The sequence below is a fragment of the Mandrillus leucophaeus genome, unplaced genomic scaffold, assembly GCF_000951045.1.
Source record: "Mandrillus leucophaeus isolate KB7577 unplaced genomic scaffold, Mleu.le_1.0 Scaffold1094, whole genome shotgun sequence".
NCBI classification, from domain to species: Eukaryota; Metazoa; Chordata; class Mammalia; order Primates; family Cercopithecidae; genus Mandrillus; species Mandrillus leucophaeus.
In genome coordinates this window covers 441501-457525 of record NW_012099143.1, presented here as the reverse complement: position 1 = coordinate 457525, position 16025 = coordinate 441501, and the positions used below count along the sequence as shown (strand labels likewise).

Sequence of the window (16025 nt, the reverse complement as noted above, 5' to 3'; positions counted from 1 at the left end):
TAAATATATATGCACCCAATACAGGAGCACCCAGATTCATAAAGCAAGTCCTTAGAGACTTACAAAGAGACTTAGACTCCCATACAATAATAATGGGAGGCTCACCTTTATTTAAAAAAACAATGCCATATACTTATGTATAATACATAAAATAGATGGATTAATAAAAGAATTCTTCTTACTCATAGAAGAAAAATGTCTGTGTTAAGATGCAAGTGACAGCTCACTGAAAAGCCAACCAGATGTTAGATTATTTGAAAGACTCATTTTTTCAATCAAGGCAAAATCTGGTATTTTTTAAATGGCAAAGCACTCCTTTCTATGTCTAACAAAACACAGAGAAGATGAAACTTGATGAATGCTTTGGGTTTCTTCCAGCCTTAAATTGACTTACATACATTTCTCAAATCAATCACAATAAAAACATACATTGATAGTATACTGAACAACTGTTGCTCTGTTGCAAGTAAATTGATGATATCTGTATTAGTTACTTGTTATACTACAAATGAGGGTGTCAGTGGATAGCTGTCCTACTGAAAATAAATGTTTCACTTTCACTTTGGCATTGATCCAGTTTTAAAAAGTGTTCTGCAGATAATTTAGTTCTAGGATTAGAATATTTTTAATAGCAGGTTTTAGATAAGAATGTTCTCTGATAGTTGTCAAGTGATTTCTACACTAAAATCCATCTTTTGCTTGTATAGGGAGTGCCAATATTATCTGGCACTCCTTATTCTACTCACTAGCCAATTCTTACTCATATAGACACAATTTCAAAATCATACCAAAACGCTCTTCATCCTCTAACACATTTCTCTTCCTCTCAGCTGAAGATCAGCTTCCTACTTTACAGAGAATATAGTGGCCATCAGGTATGAATTCACTTTATTTTCCTTCCTTGCATTCACGAACTTACCTATATTTACACCCATCATTATCTTTCTCTTCCGTCTCAGGCCAACCTCTTAACATATGTCCCTGATTCCCTTTTCTTTGACTCCTCTAGGACATTTGACTTCAATTATTCCTCACACATTAAGTGTCTTTCTTTTCAATGGCTCGCTCTCACCATCCTTGGCTCTCTATTCTGTCTTCTCCCTGCAAGCTACCATCCCTTACTCTTCTCATTCCTGACTCTCCTTCTCTTCCCAGTCCACTATAATTCTGATCCTGTGACACTTTAGGAACTTTGCACTAAAGCCACCATCAGCTGTTTTCAGTCCTTATCCTATATACCTTCTCTGTATGATTCAATTTTTCATTCAACAAATATTTAGTGCTTAGTATATATCAAGAATTGTCTGATGTACAAGGATTCACCAGTGAACAAAAAAATAAAAATCACTGTCTTCATAGAGAGATAATAAACAAAGACAGATAAAAATGGAAGAGGCAGATAATAAATAAAACAAAAAATATATCTAGTATGCCAGAAGCGGTAAAGATTTTGAAAATAGAGAAGGGAGATAGTGAGCACCAGGAATAGAATAGGAGGTTGCAATGTCATCAGTTTACTTGACGGGAGGCCAAGGCAAGAGGATTGCTTGAGCCCAGGAGTTCAAGACCAGCCTGGGCAACATAGTGAGCCCCTGTCTATACAAAAAAATTTAAAAATTAGCTGGGCTTGGTGGCATTCATCTCGAGTCGCATCAGCTTAGAGGGCTCAGGTGGGAGGATTGCTTGAGTCTGATATGTTGAGGCTGCAGTGAGCTGTCATTGTGCCACTGCACTCCAGCCTGGGCAACAAAGTGAGACTCTGTCCCAAAAAAAAAAAAAAAAAGGGGGGGCTTGAAGGAGATGAGTGAGTGAACCCATGTGTATATCTGGGGAAGGGCATGGTGATATGGAGAAGTACACGGACGGCCCTGGGATAACAGCCTTCTCTGGACCTTGCTGACCACTGCTCTTTGAAAAATCTCTCAGACTGTATAATACCACTCTCTTCTGGCTTCTGCTCTCCTTTCTAAATGCTGCTTCTTTCTCTTTCTTCCCCTACATTCTGCTCCCTAGACAATGTTGGAGAAGAAATATAATTTCTCCTCAACGCTTGTAAGTTTACTGATGGGACAGACCCCTGTAACAAAAGACAGATTAAAAAGACAAAAACAAGCCAGTACAATAATATGTGCAGTGTACATCACAGCAGGAAAAATCTCAATGAAAGGTAACTCAAAACAGCGTCTTGGAACTCTGGCCTACATAGCATTTTCAACAAAGAACAATAAATTTTAAAGATGTGACAAGACTGTTTTTAGAGAAGTGAAAGCCGTTTTAGGCTTCCAGAGATTGGAAACCACGGGAAAAAAATATATGGGAAGAAACTAATCAAGTGAAGTTTGTTCTATTTTTGAGACAGGGTCTTGCTCTGTCGCCCAGGCCGGTGTGCAGTGGCCCAAACATGGCTCTTTGCAGCCTCGACCTCCTGCTGGGACCACAGGCATATGCTATCACACCTAGCTAATTTTTAAAATTTTTTGAAGAGACAAGGTCTCACTTTGTTACCCAGGCTTGTCCTGAACTCCTGGGCTTGGCTTACGTGATCCTCCTGCCTTGGTCTCCCAAAGTGCTGAGATTACAAGGGTGAGCTACCACGCACAGCCATGCAGTAAGGTTTTTTGGTAGATTTCTCTGGAGTCGTCTCTGAGCTGACAAGAGTTGTCTCTAGTAAAGGAGAATTTATATTCTGTCTGTAGGAGGAAAAGGGGGAGAATAGAGCTCTTCTATTTGCTGCTGCTTAATTGTCTTTAGCTCAAAAATACACATCTCCAAGAGGCATATTTTGGGGTGTCATATTTTGGTTTCCTTCAACAACCTCTTAACTGTTAATATTCACCAGCGTCCAACCAAAGCTTTCTCACACTTTCCCTAAGAAATATCAATTCCTATAGCTTCAACTATACCTATATGATCAAGGCAATAAAGTTAGTTTTCTAGCCCTTGTTTCTCCCTTGTTAATATCCTTTTGTGTTCATATTTGTATTTCTAATTGCCTTCTAGACACCTCCTTCTGGACACCTAATAGACACTCTAAACACATACAAAATGGTATATTTTCATGTACTCGAACTCAAAGGTCCAAAATGTGTATATTCTTATGTATTCTTTAGATTAATGGCATTCCCATCTATCAGCTGCCCACACTAGAAATGTTGAAGTCATTCTCAAATGCCTTGTCTTACCTCACCACCTCTCCTCCCACCCCCAGCCACAACTGTTCTCTTAATTTTACTTCTAAAATTTTTCTTACATTAATCGTACCCTTTCCATTTCCTAGTGGGATTATTATAGTAACTTCCTAACTATTCTCCTAGTCATCACGCTCTCCTCTAAGCTATCTTTCACGTCTGACGTTATATTTCAAGTCATTCTCTTGATTACAAATCTCCAAGTCTTCTCATTGCCTTCATTACGAAGTCTATTCTCTTAGCTTGGTACTAAGATCTTTCAATGTCTTTTCCCAACCAGTATTCCAACCACCCAGGGCCCAGAGCAGTCACTCGGGATTCTTCCTCATTCATACAATAACTCATACATTTGCTCTTATTATCATCTCCTTCAACTGACTAGCAAAATCTTAAGATAATTTTGTAAAAACTATTGTTTCCATTTATTTTTAGGAATCTGGATTTTATTTTATTGATTATTTATTTTTATTTTATTATTATTATTTTTTGAGACGGAGTCTCACTCTGTCACCCATACTGGAGTGCAGTGACATGATCTTGGCTCACTGCAACCTCCAAATCCCAGGTTCAAGTGATTCTCCTGCCTCAGTCTCCCAAGTAACCGGGACTACAGGTGCATGCCACTACACTCGCTAATTTTTTGTATTTTTAGTAGGGATGCGGTTTCACTGTGTTAGGATGGTCTCAATCTCCTCACCTCGTGATCTGCCCACCTCAGCCTCCCAAAGTGCTGGGATTACAGGCGTGAGCCACCGTGTCCAGCCTATTTATTTTTAGTAAAGACAAGGTCTCACTATATTGCCCAGGCTGATCTTGAACTCCTGGGCTCAAGTGATCCTCCCACCTCAGCCTCCCAAACTGTTGGGATTACAGGCGTGAGCCACTGTGGACAGCCAGGAATCAGGATTTTATTTTTCGGGAGATGGAGTCTTGCTCTGTTGCCCAGGTTGGAGTGCAGTGGCATGACCTTGGCTCACTGAAACCTCTGCCTCCTGGGCTCAAGTGATTCTCCCACCTAAGTTTCCAGAGTAGCTGGAACTACAGGTGCATGCCACCATGCCCAGTTAATTTTATTTTTATTTTTATTTTATTTAATTAATTAATTTATTTATTTTTTGTAGAGACAAGATTTTGCCATGTCACCCAGGCTGGTCTCCAAACTCTTAGACTCAACCAATCCTCCCACCTCAGCCTCCCAAAGTGTTGGGATTACAGGCATGAGACACTGTGCCTGGCCAGAGATCAGCATTTTATTTTATTTTATTTTATTTTGAGGTGGAGTCTCACTCTGTGGCCCAGGTTGGAGTGCAGTGGTGCAACCTCAGCTAACTGCAACCTCTGCCTCCTGGGCTCAAGTGATTCTCCCACCTAAGCTTCCAGAGTGGCTGGAACTACAGGTGCACAACACCATGTCCAACTTTTTCTTTTTTTTTGGTAGAGACAGGGTTTTGCCATGTTGCCCAGGCTGGTCTCCAAACTCTGAGACTCAAGCAATCCTCCCATCTCGGCCTCCCAAAGTGCTGGGATTACGGGCGTAAGCCACTGCGCCTGGCCGAATCAGGATTTTAGAAGGGAAAAGGGATCATGTTATTTACCTCCAAAGGCTTCTCTTTATTTAATTTGCCCTATGAAACCCTAAACTCAACCCCTCCATTGCTTTTACTCTTTCCTACTTCAAAGCCTTCCCTCTGCCTGGAACTTGTAATCCTCATCTCCCACCCAACCTCTACCCTGCAGTGAGCTTCTACTATTCATCCTCTAGGGCTGAGTTCAAATATCATGTGCTTTGCTAGAAAAGTCTCTGCTGATTGCCTCACTCTAGGTCAGGACTCCCATTCATAAAGTCTTAGAGCACCACATACATCTCCTTCAAGGCAATTACCACAATTGAAATGAACAATTACCTATATAACTGTCACCTCCATTTGAATATAAACTTCATAAAGCCAGGGCCAGTGTCTGTCACATTTACTATTATATCCCAAGCACTAAGGAGAAAACATTGTCTGCAGGAGGCACTCAATAAATACTGAACGAATAAAAGGTAAATAATTACCAAGCAAATCAGTAATCAGCTAACAACTCCTCACTATTAGCAATTCCTCCAAAGTTAAACCTGTAAAGCAGCTTTTCCGTAGTAGCTAAGCCTAAAGTGGTTTGTCCTAAGTAGAGTGTTGACTCAGATCTTCAAAATTCTAAACTTTCTGAAATCCTGCTCATGAGTTTGATTTCTTTCACTCTTTTTCTTTTTCCTAGCAAAATGTTTGAAGTATTTCCCAGATCTACTTTTCTTCCTGTGCAGAGTATATATTTAGTATAATAAATGTATACTTTGAGTGGATTTTATTTGCTAGATTTATAATTTGTCTTATAAATATTTACAGAACACTATTGTAGACCAAGCACAATGACTCTAAATATCAGGGTTCTTGGAAAACAGTACTCCTTGTAAGAATCCCAGATTGCCATATTTTAAATTAGAAATGGCCAAATAACATTTCAGGGCTCATAAACTAAGTGTCTATCAAACTTCTCACTTCTTCCCATATGGTAGATTCCATTCATTTCTAAATTTCCAGATGGCATGCATTGTGAGCCCACCAAAATCACCAGATATCTAGAATAAATTTCTCAATGTTATTTTTAAGTGACCCTTTTCTATTTAACCCTTAGTTCTGAAATAAAGGGTTTATATAATCATAAGTCTGGCAAAGATAAATATGGATGTATATTATGACTATAGACCTAAATGAAACCAAAAGATCAGCAAGTAATGCAGATATCCCCAAGAGCTATTCTCCTAGGGTTACATTTTATTTCACTGGTACGAAATTTTTAAGAAAAAAAATATATTTCATCGTAAAATACTGCTTTATGATTTTTAGTTAACTCCAAATGATATTTATGAAGAAAAGTAGGAAACTAGAACATAGTACCCTAGGGAGTCAAAGTAACCTACAAAGTTTCTGGATGAAAAAAACCCCTAAAATACCTAAGGAAGCATGTTGTTCTGGTACTCTTATGATTAAAGTATTATATTTTGGTAATAGTTGAATATATGTATAATGAAAAAGATTATAAGGATGTTGAGAAGTTTTTGCTAACTAAAATATAATTTCCTTTATAGTAAGGACTTTCTTTTCTTTCTCTTCCTCCCTCCCTCCCTCCCTTCCTTCTTTCTCTCTCTCTCCTTTCTTTCATTCTGACAGGATCTCACTCTGTCACCTAGGCTGGAGTGCAGTGACATGATCTCAACTCACTCCACCTTTGACCTCCCAGGCTCAGGTGATCCTCCTACCTCAGCCTCCCAAGTAGCTGGGACTACAAGCATAAGCCACCATGTCCAGCTAATTTTTAAATTTTTTGTACAGGTGGGATCTCACTATGTTGCCTAAGTTGGTCTCAAACTCCTGGGCTCAAGTGATCCTACTGCCTCAGCCTCACAAAGTGTTGGGATTATAGGCTTGAGCCACCACACCTGATCAGAACTATATTTCTTATGTTCTCAAAAGTATCAAATGTGAATATTGAAAAAATATTGATGATGATGAGGAGGAAAAAGCAGAGTAGCTTAATCTGCTTTAAAATTACACAATAAACAAGGTGGGTGCTTAGTTTTAACATACGGCCATATTTTCAAAACTGTGACACAAAGATCAGATCTCCTTATCTTTGTGTCACAGTTCTTTGGGTTGCTTAGCACTGTTTTGGTGGTGGTTGCTGTCATGTACTATGAATCAGAGTGTAGCCCCAGAGATCCCAGGGATGCTGTGTTTGTCCTAATAGAACAGTATGCCCAGACTCCCAGGATTCACTTCAGTACTAAACAGGTTCAAAATGAAATCAAAAAAAGGTTTGTGGATCTTCTATAAAACATATCTCCTTTCTACCATGAAATCCACAACTTGTAGCTATCCTGGATCTAGATGTTGAAGTTGCACTGCTAAACTCTAAGAATGGTCTTAAAGGTCTCACTAACATGAAAATTGTTCTGAAGTGCAAAAATGTAGATCAAGACACTACATATTATAAATACAGTAAGTAGATAATGTTGGCTTTAATAGAAATTGTGGGTGCCTTCTCTCTATCTTCTCTCCTCTTCCTGAGGCTCCTCTAACCCAGTCTGCCCCTAGGATCAATCAGAACATTCCATTTTATTCTATACCAAGAAGGTGTGTTCCCACATAATCTATTAGCTCCACAGAGACACAAGACGCTGTATCTGATTTTAACCCCTAGCATAGTGTCTAGGCCAGAGTGAGACATCATAAATAATTTTTGAATAAATGAATGAATGAAAGGCTAAAGTGGTTCACAGAGCTGAAAGAAAGGTCAGCCCTATCTTGTAATCATAGCTTTTAGGAGTCAAGTCTCTTGGATCTATATGGTTAGTGACATGAGCTCTGTTTCTGCTGTCTGAGCCTAAAATAATCTCGGTAAGTGGCTACAATCAGTTATGCTCTAGGCAATGGGGCAAACTCATTCTGGGTCTCCTTGTGGGCTGATCTATACTGGAATGACTTCCTTATTTTTGTTTTTATCTATTTATTTAGAGGAAGGGTCTTACTATGTTGCCCAGGCTGGCCTTGAACTCTTGGGCTCAAGCAATCCCCCTGCCTCAGCCTCCCAAGTAGCTGAGACTACAGGCATGCACCACTGCATCCCAGAATGACTTTCTTCTAATTAGAGTAATAAAATCTGAGATGCTGGTAGGAGCCTGGGAGGCAAAGGCTGAGTCTTCTTTGGTTCTAGGTAGTGAAATCTACCTAGGCTAGGCACTTCTAGGAGGTGCAACCTAGCTCTCTAAAACAAAGTGACCAACTATGCATTTTCTGGTCAGTGCCCTCTGTGCATACATATTTCCCCTGCAGCAGAAGAGGCAGCTGGTGGCAGGTAAAATTTAAGAGTTAGAAGCTTTTATTCCACCCATCTATATTATTTATCGAAAAATATCAAATAGCACCCAACCTTAGAACAAATGGAATATTATGATGACAGACTTGAGTTAATCAAAACATGCCTGCGAGATTCCAGAAAAAATTTTAGTACTAGAATTACAGTCAAAATAAGATGTCATAAGGCAAAAAGTAATTCTTTTAGAGGTTAAAAGATTCAAAATTTGAATCATTCACATTTTGTCTCATTAGGATGAATATGACATATACTTATAAACCGTATGTATTATTATACAAAATTGTGAAATACTTACGCCTTCTGCATAATGCAAGTATCGTTTATTAGTTTCCTGTTTACCAAATGTCTCCAAAAACTTTTGACGGTAAGCAAGAACTGTATCAACATGTGTTTTGTATTTTACAGCCAATTCCAGTGCCCTATAATGAGAAATAAAACAGATTATTAACATTGTTTGTGTCAGACTCCATGAGTAGTAGAGTTCTGGAGTTGGGGGTAAGACAAATGGCTCTTCCCTCTGTTTATTCCACAATATGAAATGCCATTTTCTACCTCATCAACCTTGCAAATTCCTACTTATATGCTTCAGGGACCAGATCAAATGAGGCCTCTTCTCCCTGACCAGCTCCTCTTGTAGAAATAAATGACTATTATCTTATCTATGCTTCATACCATTTATATATATATACTATTATTACAGCATGCTTATAGTACAATTGTTATGAGTCTGCTTTCTCCACTAGGCAATACACTTCTTGAAGGGAGATATTTCTCTTTGGTGAGTACTACAGTGTATATATGTGGTAAATATTCATTGAAAATATTTTTGAGGGTGGGTACAGTGGTTCATGCCTGTAATCCCAGCACTTTGGGAGGCCAAGGTGGGTGGATGACTTGAGGCCAGGAGTTCAAGACTAGCCTGGCCAACATGACGAAACCCTGTCTCTACTAGAAATACAAAAATTAGCTGGGCGTGGTAGCACGTGCCTGTAATCCCAGTTACTTGGGAGGCTGAGGCTGGAGAATCACTTGAACCTGGGAGGTGGAAGTCACAGTGAGCTGAGATCATGCCACTGCACTCCAGCCTGGGTGACAGAGCAAGACTCCAAAAAAAAAAAAAAAGAAAATTTTTTGAAATCATCCTGTAATTCAAGTGAATGAATTTCCCCACAATGTAAGTGGTCCCATTATTTTGACCATTTTCATAAGTCTATACAGAGTTTATAAAATTAAAAACTGGTATCTTTACATTATTATAATAGCAAATTAAAAATCTTATGAAAATAATAAATTGAGGCTAAGAAGTCTGACAAAATGCCTTTTGCCATCTGAGTCTCAGGAAAAGTTGACAGTCATTTAAGTTTTATAATTCAATCAATATTTATGCAAGTTATTTTTAAAGTAATATTTTATTTAAATGGTAGATGAGAACTAAATAAATTGCTGCTGAAAACAGTGGTATAAACTAAAGACATAAAATATATACACCGACGATAATTTGCAGGAAAACAAAAAGATTAATCTTCAGTTCCAGGCTTACTTTTACATGTGGGTTTTGGACAGCACCTCAGCCACTGCAATCCTGTGCATAATTCATATTAGTTGAGTTGGGAACAATCCAGGGGACAACAGTTCTCTTACACTGTTCACTGTCATCTTGTTTCAAAATAAGATAACAGTCATCATAATAGTCAAAAGCACATTATTTCTCAAGTTCTCTTTCTTTCTAATATGACATATGACTTCTGAATATTCCAGTCAGGATTTATCAGAGCCAACTATTATAAATCTCTTGTTTTAGCAAAGCTGACTACTGATTAGATTTTTTGCAACTAGACTCTTCAGTAGGAAAATCTGGTTCATTTTCAGCATGCTTTGGTTTGGCTTACTATTTTTTTTTTTTTTTTTTTGAGATGGAGTCTCATTCTGCCACCCAGGCTGGAGTGCAGTGGCATGATTTTGGCTCACTGTAACCTCTGTCGCCAGGGTTCAAGCAATTCTCCTGCCTCAGCCTCCCAAGTAGCTGGAAATACAGGCATCTGCCACCATACCAAATTAATTTTTGTATTTTTAGTAGAGACGGGGTTTCACCACATTGGCCAGGCTGGTCTTGAACTCCTGACCTCAAGTGATCTGCCTGCATTGGCCTCCCAAAGTGCTGGGATTACAGCCGTGAGCCACCATGCCTGGCTTGGTTTGCCTTACTATTGATCAAACTAAATAGTCACTTTAAAAAGTATTTTAGACACGGTGTATGTATTGATTGACAACTGATAGACTTTTGAGAGATATTAAACACTTAACATGAAAAAATTATGAGTGTAAGTTATATATAATACAAATGGTAATGCCAAAATTAGGCAAAATGATTTCTTATATATATATTGACATAATATATTGTGAAATCCAAGGGTCAGTATTTGCTACCATCACACATTCTCACAAAGTTCCCTCATTCCTCTGTGACCTTAAGTCTTTCAGAAAAAAAAAACCAAAAATAACAGGCAGAAAAGAATGTAAAATTACTAGAATATAGAGGGGAAAAGTGGAAGATAAAGAAGGCAAAAAGCAATTCACAGAGGCTCAAAAAAGGAGAAACGGAAGTAAAGATGCTTCAGTTCTGCTAACCCTCTCCCATTTAAACCCCCATGTACATCCCTAAGGCTCTGATTCCAGTGGTGTATGTGTGAGTGGAGACTGGTGAGCTACTTTTTTGTCACCTTAGAAGCTCCATCTCCCATTCTTTCTTTATGATTGTACATGATGAGGGAAGGAGATCTTGATTGTGCAAAACTGAAAGTATTCTCAGTGGGGAGTACATAAAAGCATCCATTCTGGGTTGGAGCTTTTCCAAAATTTCGAAAGAGATACTATGGTATGAAACATCAATACATTTAATTATGTAGAAAGAATAGAATATGATGTCTAATCCTGCATTTAGATGCTAGGTCCTAAGAATTATCTATCATTGTCATTATTATTATTATAAAATATGTATCAATTGATTGAATAGCAATGGCTAAGGGTAAACATTCAAATGATATGTGCTATTTTAAATGTTCTCTAAAAGCACATACTGGGTAAAAAAATGTTTCTTCTCCACATTTAGGAGGGAACTTACTCCAAATTATATAAGGGTTTTGGGAACAGTATGTCTCTAATTTTAAAATGGTTATTTGGCAACCAAACAAATGTGACATTAGATTCTAAGGCTGGAATAAATCCATGTATTTTAAATAGAAGGAAGTTATATAAAAAGATGTTATAACTTCAAAATATGATTTTGCATAACTTGAATGAAGCAAAATCACTTTGTATAACTGGTAGATTAGAACTTATTTTTATTAATATGCACATAAAGGATCATAAAGGATTAATATGCATATTTGGAGTTTCTAGTTTCTACCTCTCTCAACTTCAGTTTTTGAGAACAGACTACTATGAAATATCCAAAGTGGATAGCAAACAGATAACTTGCTTACCTATAACTCTTCAAGAGCTGTACCTTATTAGGTTGCAGGCAATTTTCAAATTCAAATATGAAAGACAGAAACATAAACCAGCAAGACTATGCTTCTCAAGTGGAATATCACATATGAACAAAACAAAATCTGTTCCCTTCTAGAGGATTAAACAAATATAGAAATTCAGGAATATTAAAAACAATCTAATGTATTTAGCATCTAACAAGTTCTATCCTTCTGGAATGATAGCATATCACCATTTTGTAAGCTCAAATTAATACATTTGGGCAATGATCATCAATGGCTACTAACATCACAAAAAATACCATGAAAAACTACTACAGCCAGTCATTACAAAAACATAACACTACTATAATGAAGTCTTACCAAAAAAAACTAAAACAAACAAAAAAAACCCCTAAATCTAATCAAGTTCCTATATTCAACAACCAATTTGTAACTAATTCAGGGGACAGAAGACTATGTTAAAGTATACCACAAAGATGCAATCTTTGTCCAAAGATCCAATAATGTCCACACTATGATAAATTCTATAGGTCCAGTTTCTTCAATGGGAAAATTGCAAGAAAACACAAAAAAAGAATAGGAGAAGCTGTAGATTAAAATAAATTTAAGAACATATCAACCAATCACAATGTGTGGATCTTTACTGAATTCTATTTCAAACAAACCATAAAACAAAACAAAGTACTTATGAGTGAAACACAGAAATAAGAACATGGAATATAATTACTGTCAACTTTTTAGGGTATGACCACAATATTGTGGTTATGTTAAAAAAAATTTAGAGATACATACTGAAATATTTACAGAAAAAATGAGATGACTGGGGTCTGCTTTAAAATAAATGGTAGGGTAAGGGTAGAAATTATTCACAAATTGATCATTGTTGGGGTGAATGATGGGTACATTCAGATTCATTACACTATTCTCTCTACTTTTGTATGTGTTTGAAATTTTCCATAATGAACAATTTTTTTTAAATTCCATCTTTTTCATCCCTTCTGATTTCTATTGCTAAATTCTCTTCTTAAAGCACACCCTTAAATATTGGTATTCAGCAGATATCTGCTTGCTGCTCTCTTTTCTTAAGTTTTCGTGATTAACCTTAGCCATACTCATGGCCTCAACTACTATCTGTAGGCTGATAATTCCTTTACTGGCTTTCCCTCAATGTCTAGGATCTCTCGTGAACATTAAACTTGTATATCCCACTCCCTACTGGGTCTTATGCTTATGAACTGGATGTAGAAAGTCAATTAAAGGTAAACAAATTCAAATTGTTACACAGCTTAACCATTACCTTATACTCCCTACAAAAAAATCTAGTACAGTTCTTTCCTATACACATATTCAATGTGGGCCTTCCCTGGACCTAAGGTACGCAAACAAATTCAAGCCCTGTGCATAGGTTATATGTAAGTACTACGCCATCTTATATAAAGAACTTGAGCATTCCCGATTTTGGTATCCTGGGGGTCCTGGAACCAATCCTTACCCATCTCATGGATACCAAGGGATTATACTCAATTATCTGTTGAATGAATGAATGAATGTGCAGTTGGAACAAACACTCCAAATTGTTTCAGAAATATCTGTAGAACTTAGAAATGAAAATAATATATAAGTTTTCTGAGAGTTTCTTAGCAGCTATAATTACTTTTGCTGAATATTTGCAATCCCTTCTTATCCAATCTTGATATTTATGCTAAAAGCAATGGGAAACTATGAATTTCACTGAAGTGGGTTTCATTGAAGTGAATCAGAGGTCAAGAGTGATATGATCAGATTTCCATTGTGAAAAGATCACTATGACTGCTGAGTGAATAATGGGTAGGAAAGAGACAGAGCAGATATAGGGAGATCAGTGATGACATTAAGCAGAAAAACTTGAATCAACTTACATAATGGTAGTGAAGTGGATGAGTGGATGAGTATTAGAGGTATTTGGGAGGGAAGTGGTTGATAATAGGGAGGGGGAAGGTGAGGAAAATGTCAAAAGTGACTTCTAGATTTCCAGCTTTGTACAGCTGAAAGAATGATAAGATAGATTAGTCTGGAAGAAGACCAGGTTTATGAGGGAATAAACATAAATTTGAGCTAAAAAATGTGAGATATCTAATGGAAATGTTAAGTAGGCAGTTGGAGAATTGATTCTGGAAGCAAATATGGGCAGAACAGAAGGCTAGATGAGAGATGCATATTTTGGAGTCTTAAGTATATAGATAGTGTAGTGTATAAATAATGGTCAGAATCCAGGAATAATGCTCTGGGATCTTTATCATCTTATCAGGTAGACTCAGAGATCTCTACCAGCACCTGACCAACCGACTGGCTTACAGTTAGGTAAAAACAAGAAACACAGGAAAAGGAGATGTCAGGAGATAAGAGGAACGCAGGAGAACCCGGAATTCATTCTCTTTCCTCATTACATCCTCTTTGACCCTCTTCTTTTCCCTCTCCCTGAGATCTAATAATCTCAAGTCAAGGTCACTTATGAGAATTGAAAGGTGAAGGGGGGGCACGTGGGGAACAAGATATAAGGATAGCAGGGAAAGTTTGAGGTCTTAGCAAAAAATAAGTAGAGACACATGATATAAGCCTTAAATGACTGGAGATTTTATAAGATAGGGAAGTAAAGATGAGGGAGGCAAAAAGGACACCAACTCCACTCACACTGGATCCTAAGGAATGTAGAGTGGAGAGAATAAATTGACTCCATTTGAGAGGACTGGTAGAGAAGTGGTGTTCTCTTCTCTACCTTCTCTTCCAAATAAAGGTAGGTTTCATTTGGGTCAAGGAGGTACAAGAAATGTTCAGAAGGTTATATTATGGGCCATCAGAGGCAAATTTCCTCACTTTGTTCTATGATACCTACTCACTCACTGCACGTATCTACACCCAATAAATGTTTGAAGATGAGGAATGCTGCAAAATGATGAAGGGTATTGCATAGAGAGTAAGAGCATGAATATTAACTACCTACTATGTACAGATAATGTGAAATGTTTCTGCTCTTCAGGAAGCATATAATCTGTAAGGGGAAAGACGATTTAATATCTGCAAAGATAAATAAATAGATAAATAGTAATCCAGTAGAAACAACATAAGCATGGCCAGGTACAGTGGCTCACGCCTGTAATCCCTTTGCTTTGGGAGGCCAGGGCAGGCAGATCGCTTGAGGTCAGGAGTTTGAGACCAGCCTGGCCAACATGGTGAAAGCCCATCTCTACAAGTACAAAAATTAGCCTGTAATCCCAGCTACTTGGGTGGCTGAAGTAGGAGAATCACTTAAACCCAGGAGGCAGAAGTTGCAGTGAGCTGAGATTGCACCACCGCACTCCAGCTTGGGTGACAGAGCGAGACTCCATCTCAAAAAAAAAAACAAAACAACATATGCAATGGTACCAGCCATAGATAATTGATTGCTTGGTGATAAACTGAGCTCTTCTTTGATATTAGACAACTTGGGGGTTCGAATCCTAGATTTTGTGCTTATTTATAAGTAAACCTCAATCTCCTAAATTATAAAACGGGGCTGGTAATATCTAAACTTCTGGAGTTGCTGAGATAACCTAATGACATGATATATAGAAAGTGTCTAGCACAATTAATTCCTAGCACATCATAACCACTCGATAAGTGGAGGTCAGTGTGAAGAAGTACTATTTCAACCTCTGTATGTTCCCACTAAACATTAGTATGTGGGTCATTTTTGATTCTTTAGATGGAAGTTTTTTTGTAGAATTGATGTACTGAACCACATCAATCTAAAAGGAGGAATGCTGCAAAATGATTATTAATGGTCACCAAGCAGTTAATTATGTACTGCTGGTACCATTGTTTATATTTTTTTACTGGATTACTGTTTCTCTCTCTAATTATTTATATTTGCAGATATTTATGTTTCCCCTTACAGATTATATGCTTCCTGAACAGCAGAAACATTTTACATTACTTTCACATAGTAGGTAGTTAATATTCATTCTATGTGCAATACTCTTCATCATTTTGACATTTGACTATTATTAATGACAATAAAATGGAATTCCTAATTAGGTTATAAGTTTTTTAAAATAAAGACCATTATCTTAAATTTTTTTTATTAAATTGTACAGTATTCAGAATACTATAGCAAGAGCAGTGTCTATGATTTCAACATATTTTTTCAAAAACACTGGTCAAAAGAATGCAATAAACACAATTCTTCCCCATTTCTCATAGAACTCTGTTAGCTTGATAATGATACATACAACTTTCTGTAAGTTATTTAACATAAAATTTTTAAAATATTCATACTTTCTAAACTAGTTACCTTAAACTTTATGAATTACGAATAAATTCAGGACAAAGATAATGGCCTATTTATTTATTTATTTATTTAGATGGAGTCTCGGTCTGGTCGCACAGGTTGGAACTCCAGGTTCAAGCAATTCTC

The 16025-nt window shown here is 37.3% G+C and overlaps 1 protein-coding gene across 2 annotated transcripts in view; it reads right to left on the bottom strand.

Moving 5' to 3' along the window:
- Nucleotides 1-16025, bottom strand: part of IFT80 (intraflagellar transport 80) — a 136584-nt gene that overhangs the window by 9709 nt on the left and 110850 nt on the right. For both annotated transcript variants that reach the window (XM_011989295.1, XM_011989286.1), the window contains one exon: nucleotides 8398-8521. In XM_011989295.1, coding sequence (XP_011844685.1) covers nucleotides 8398-8521 — 124 coding nt within the window. The remainder of the gene's footprint in view (nucleotides 1-8397; nucleotides 8522-16025) is intronic.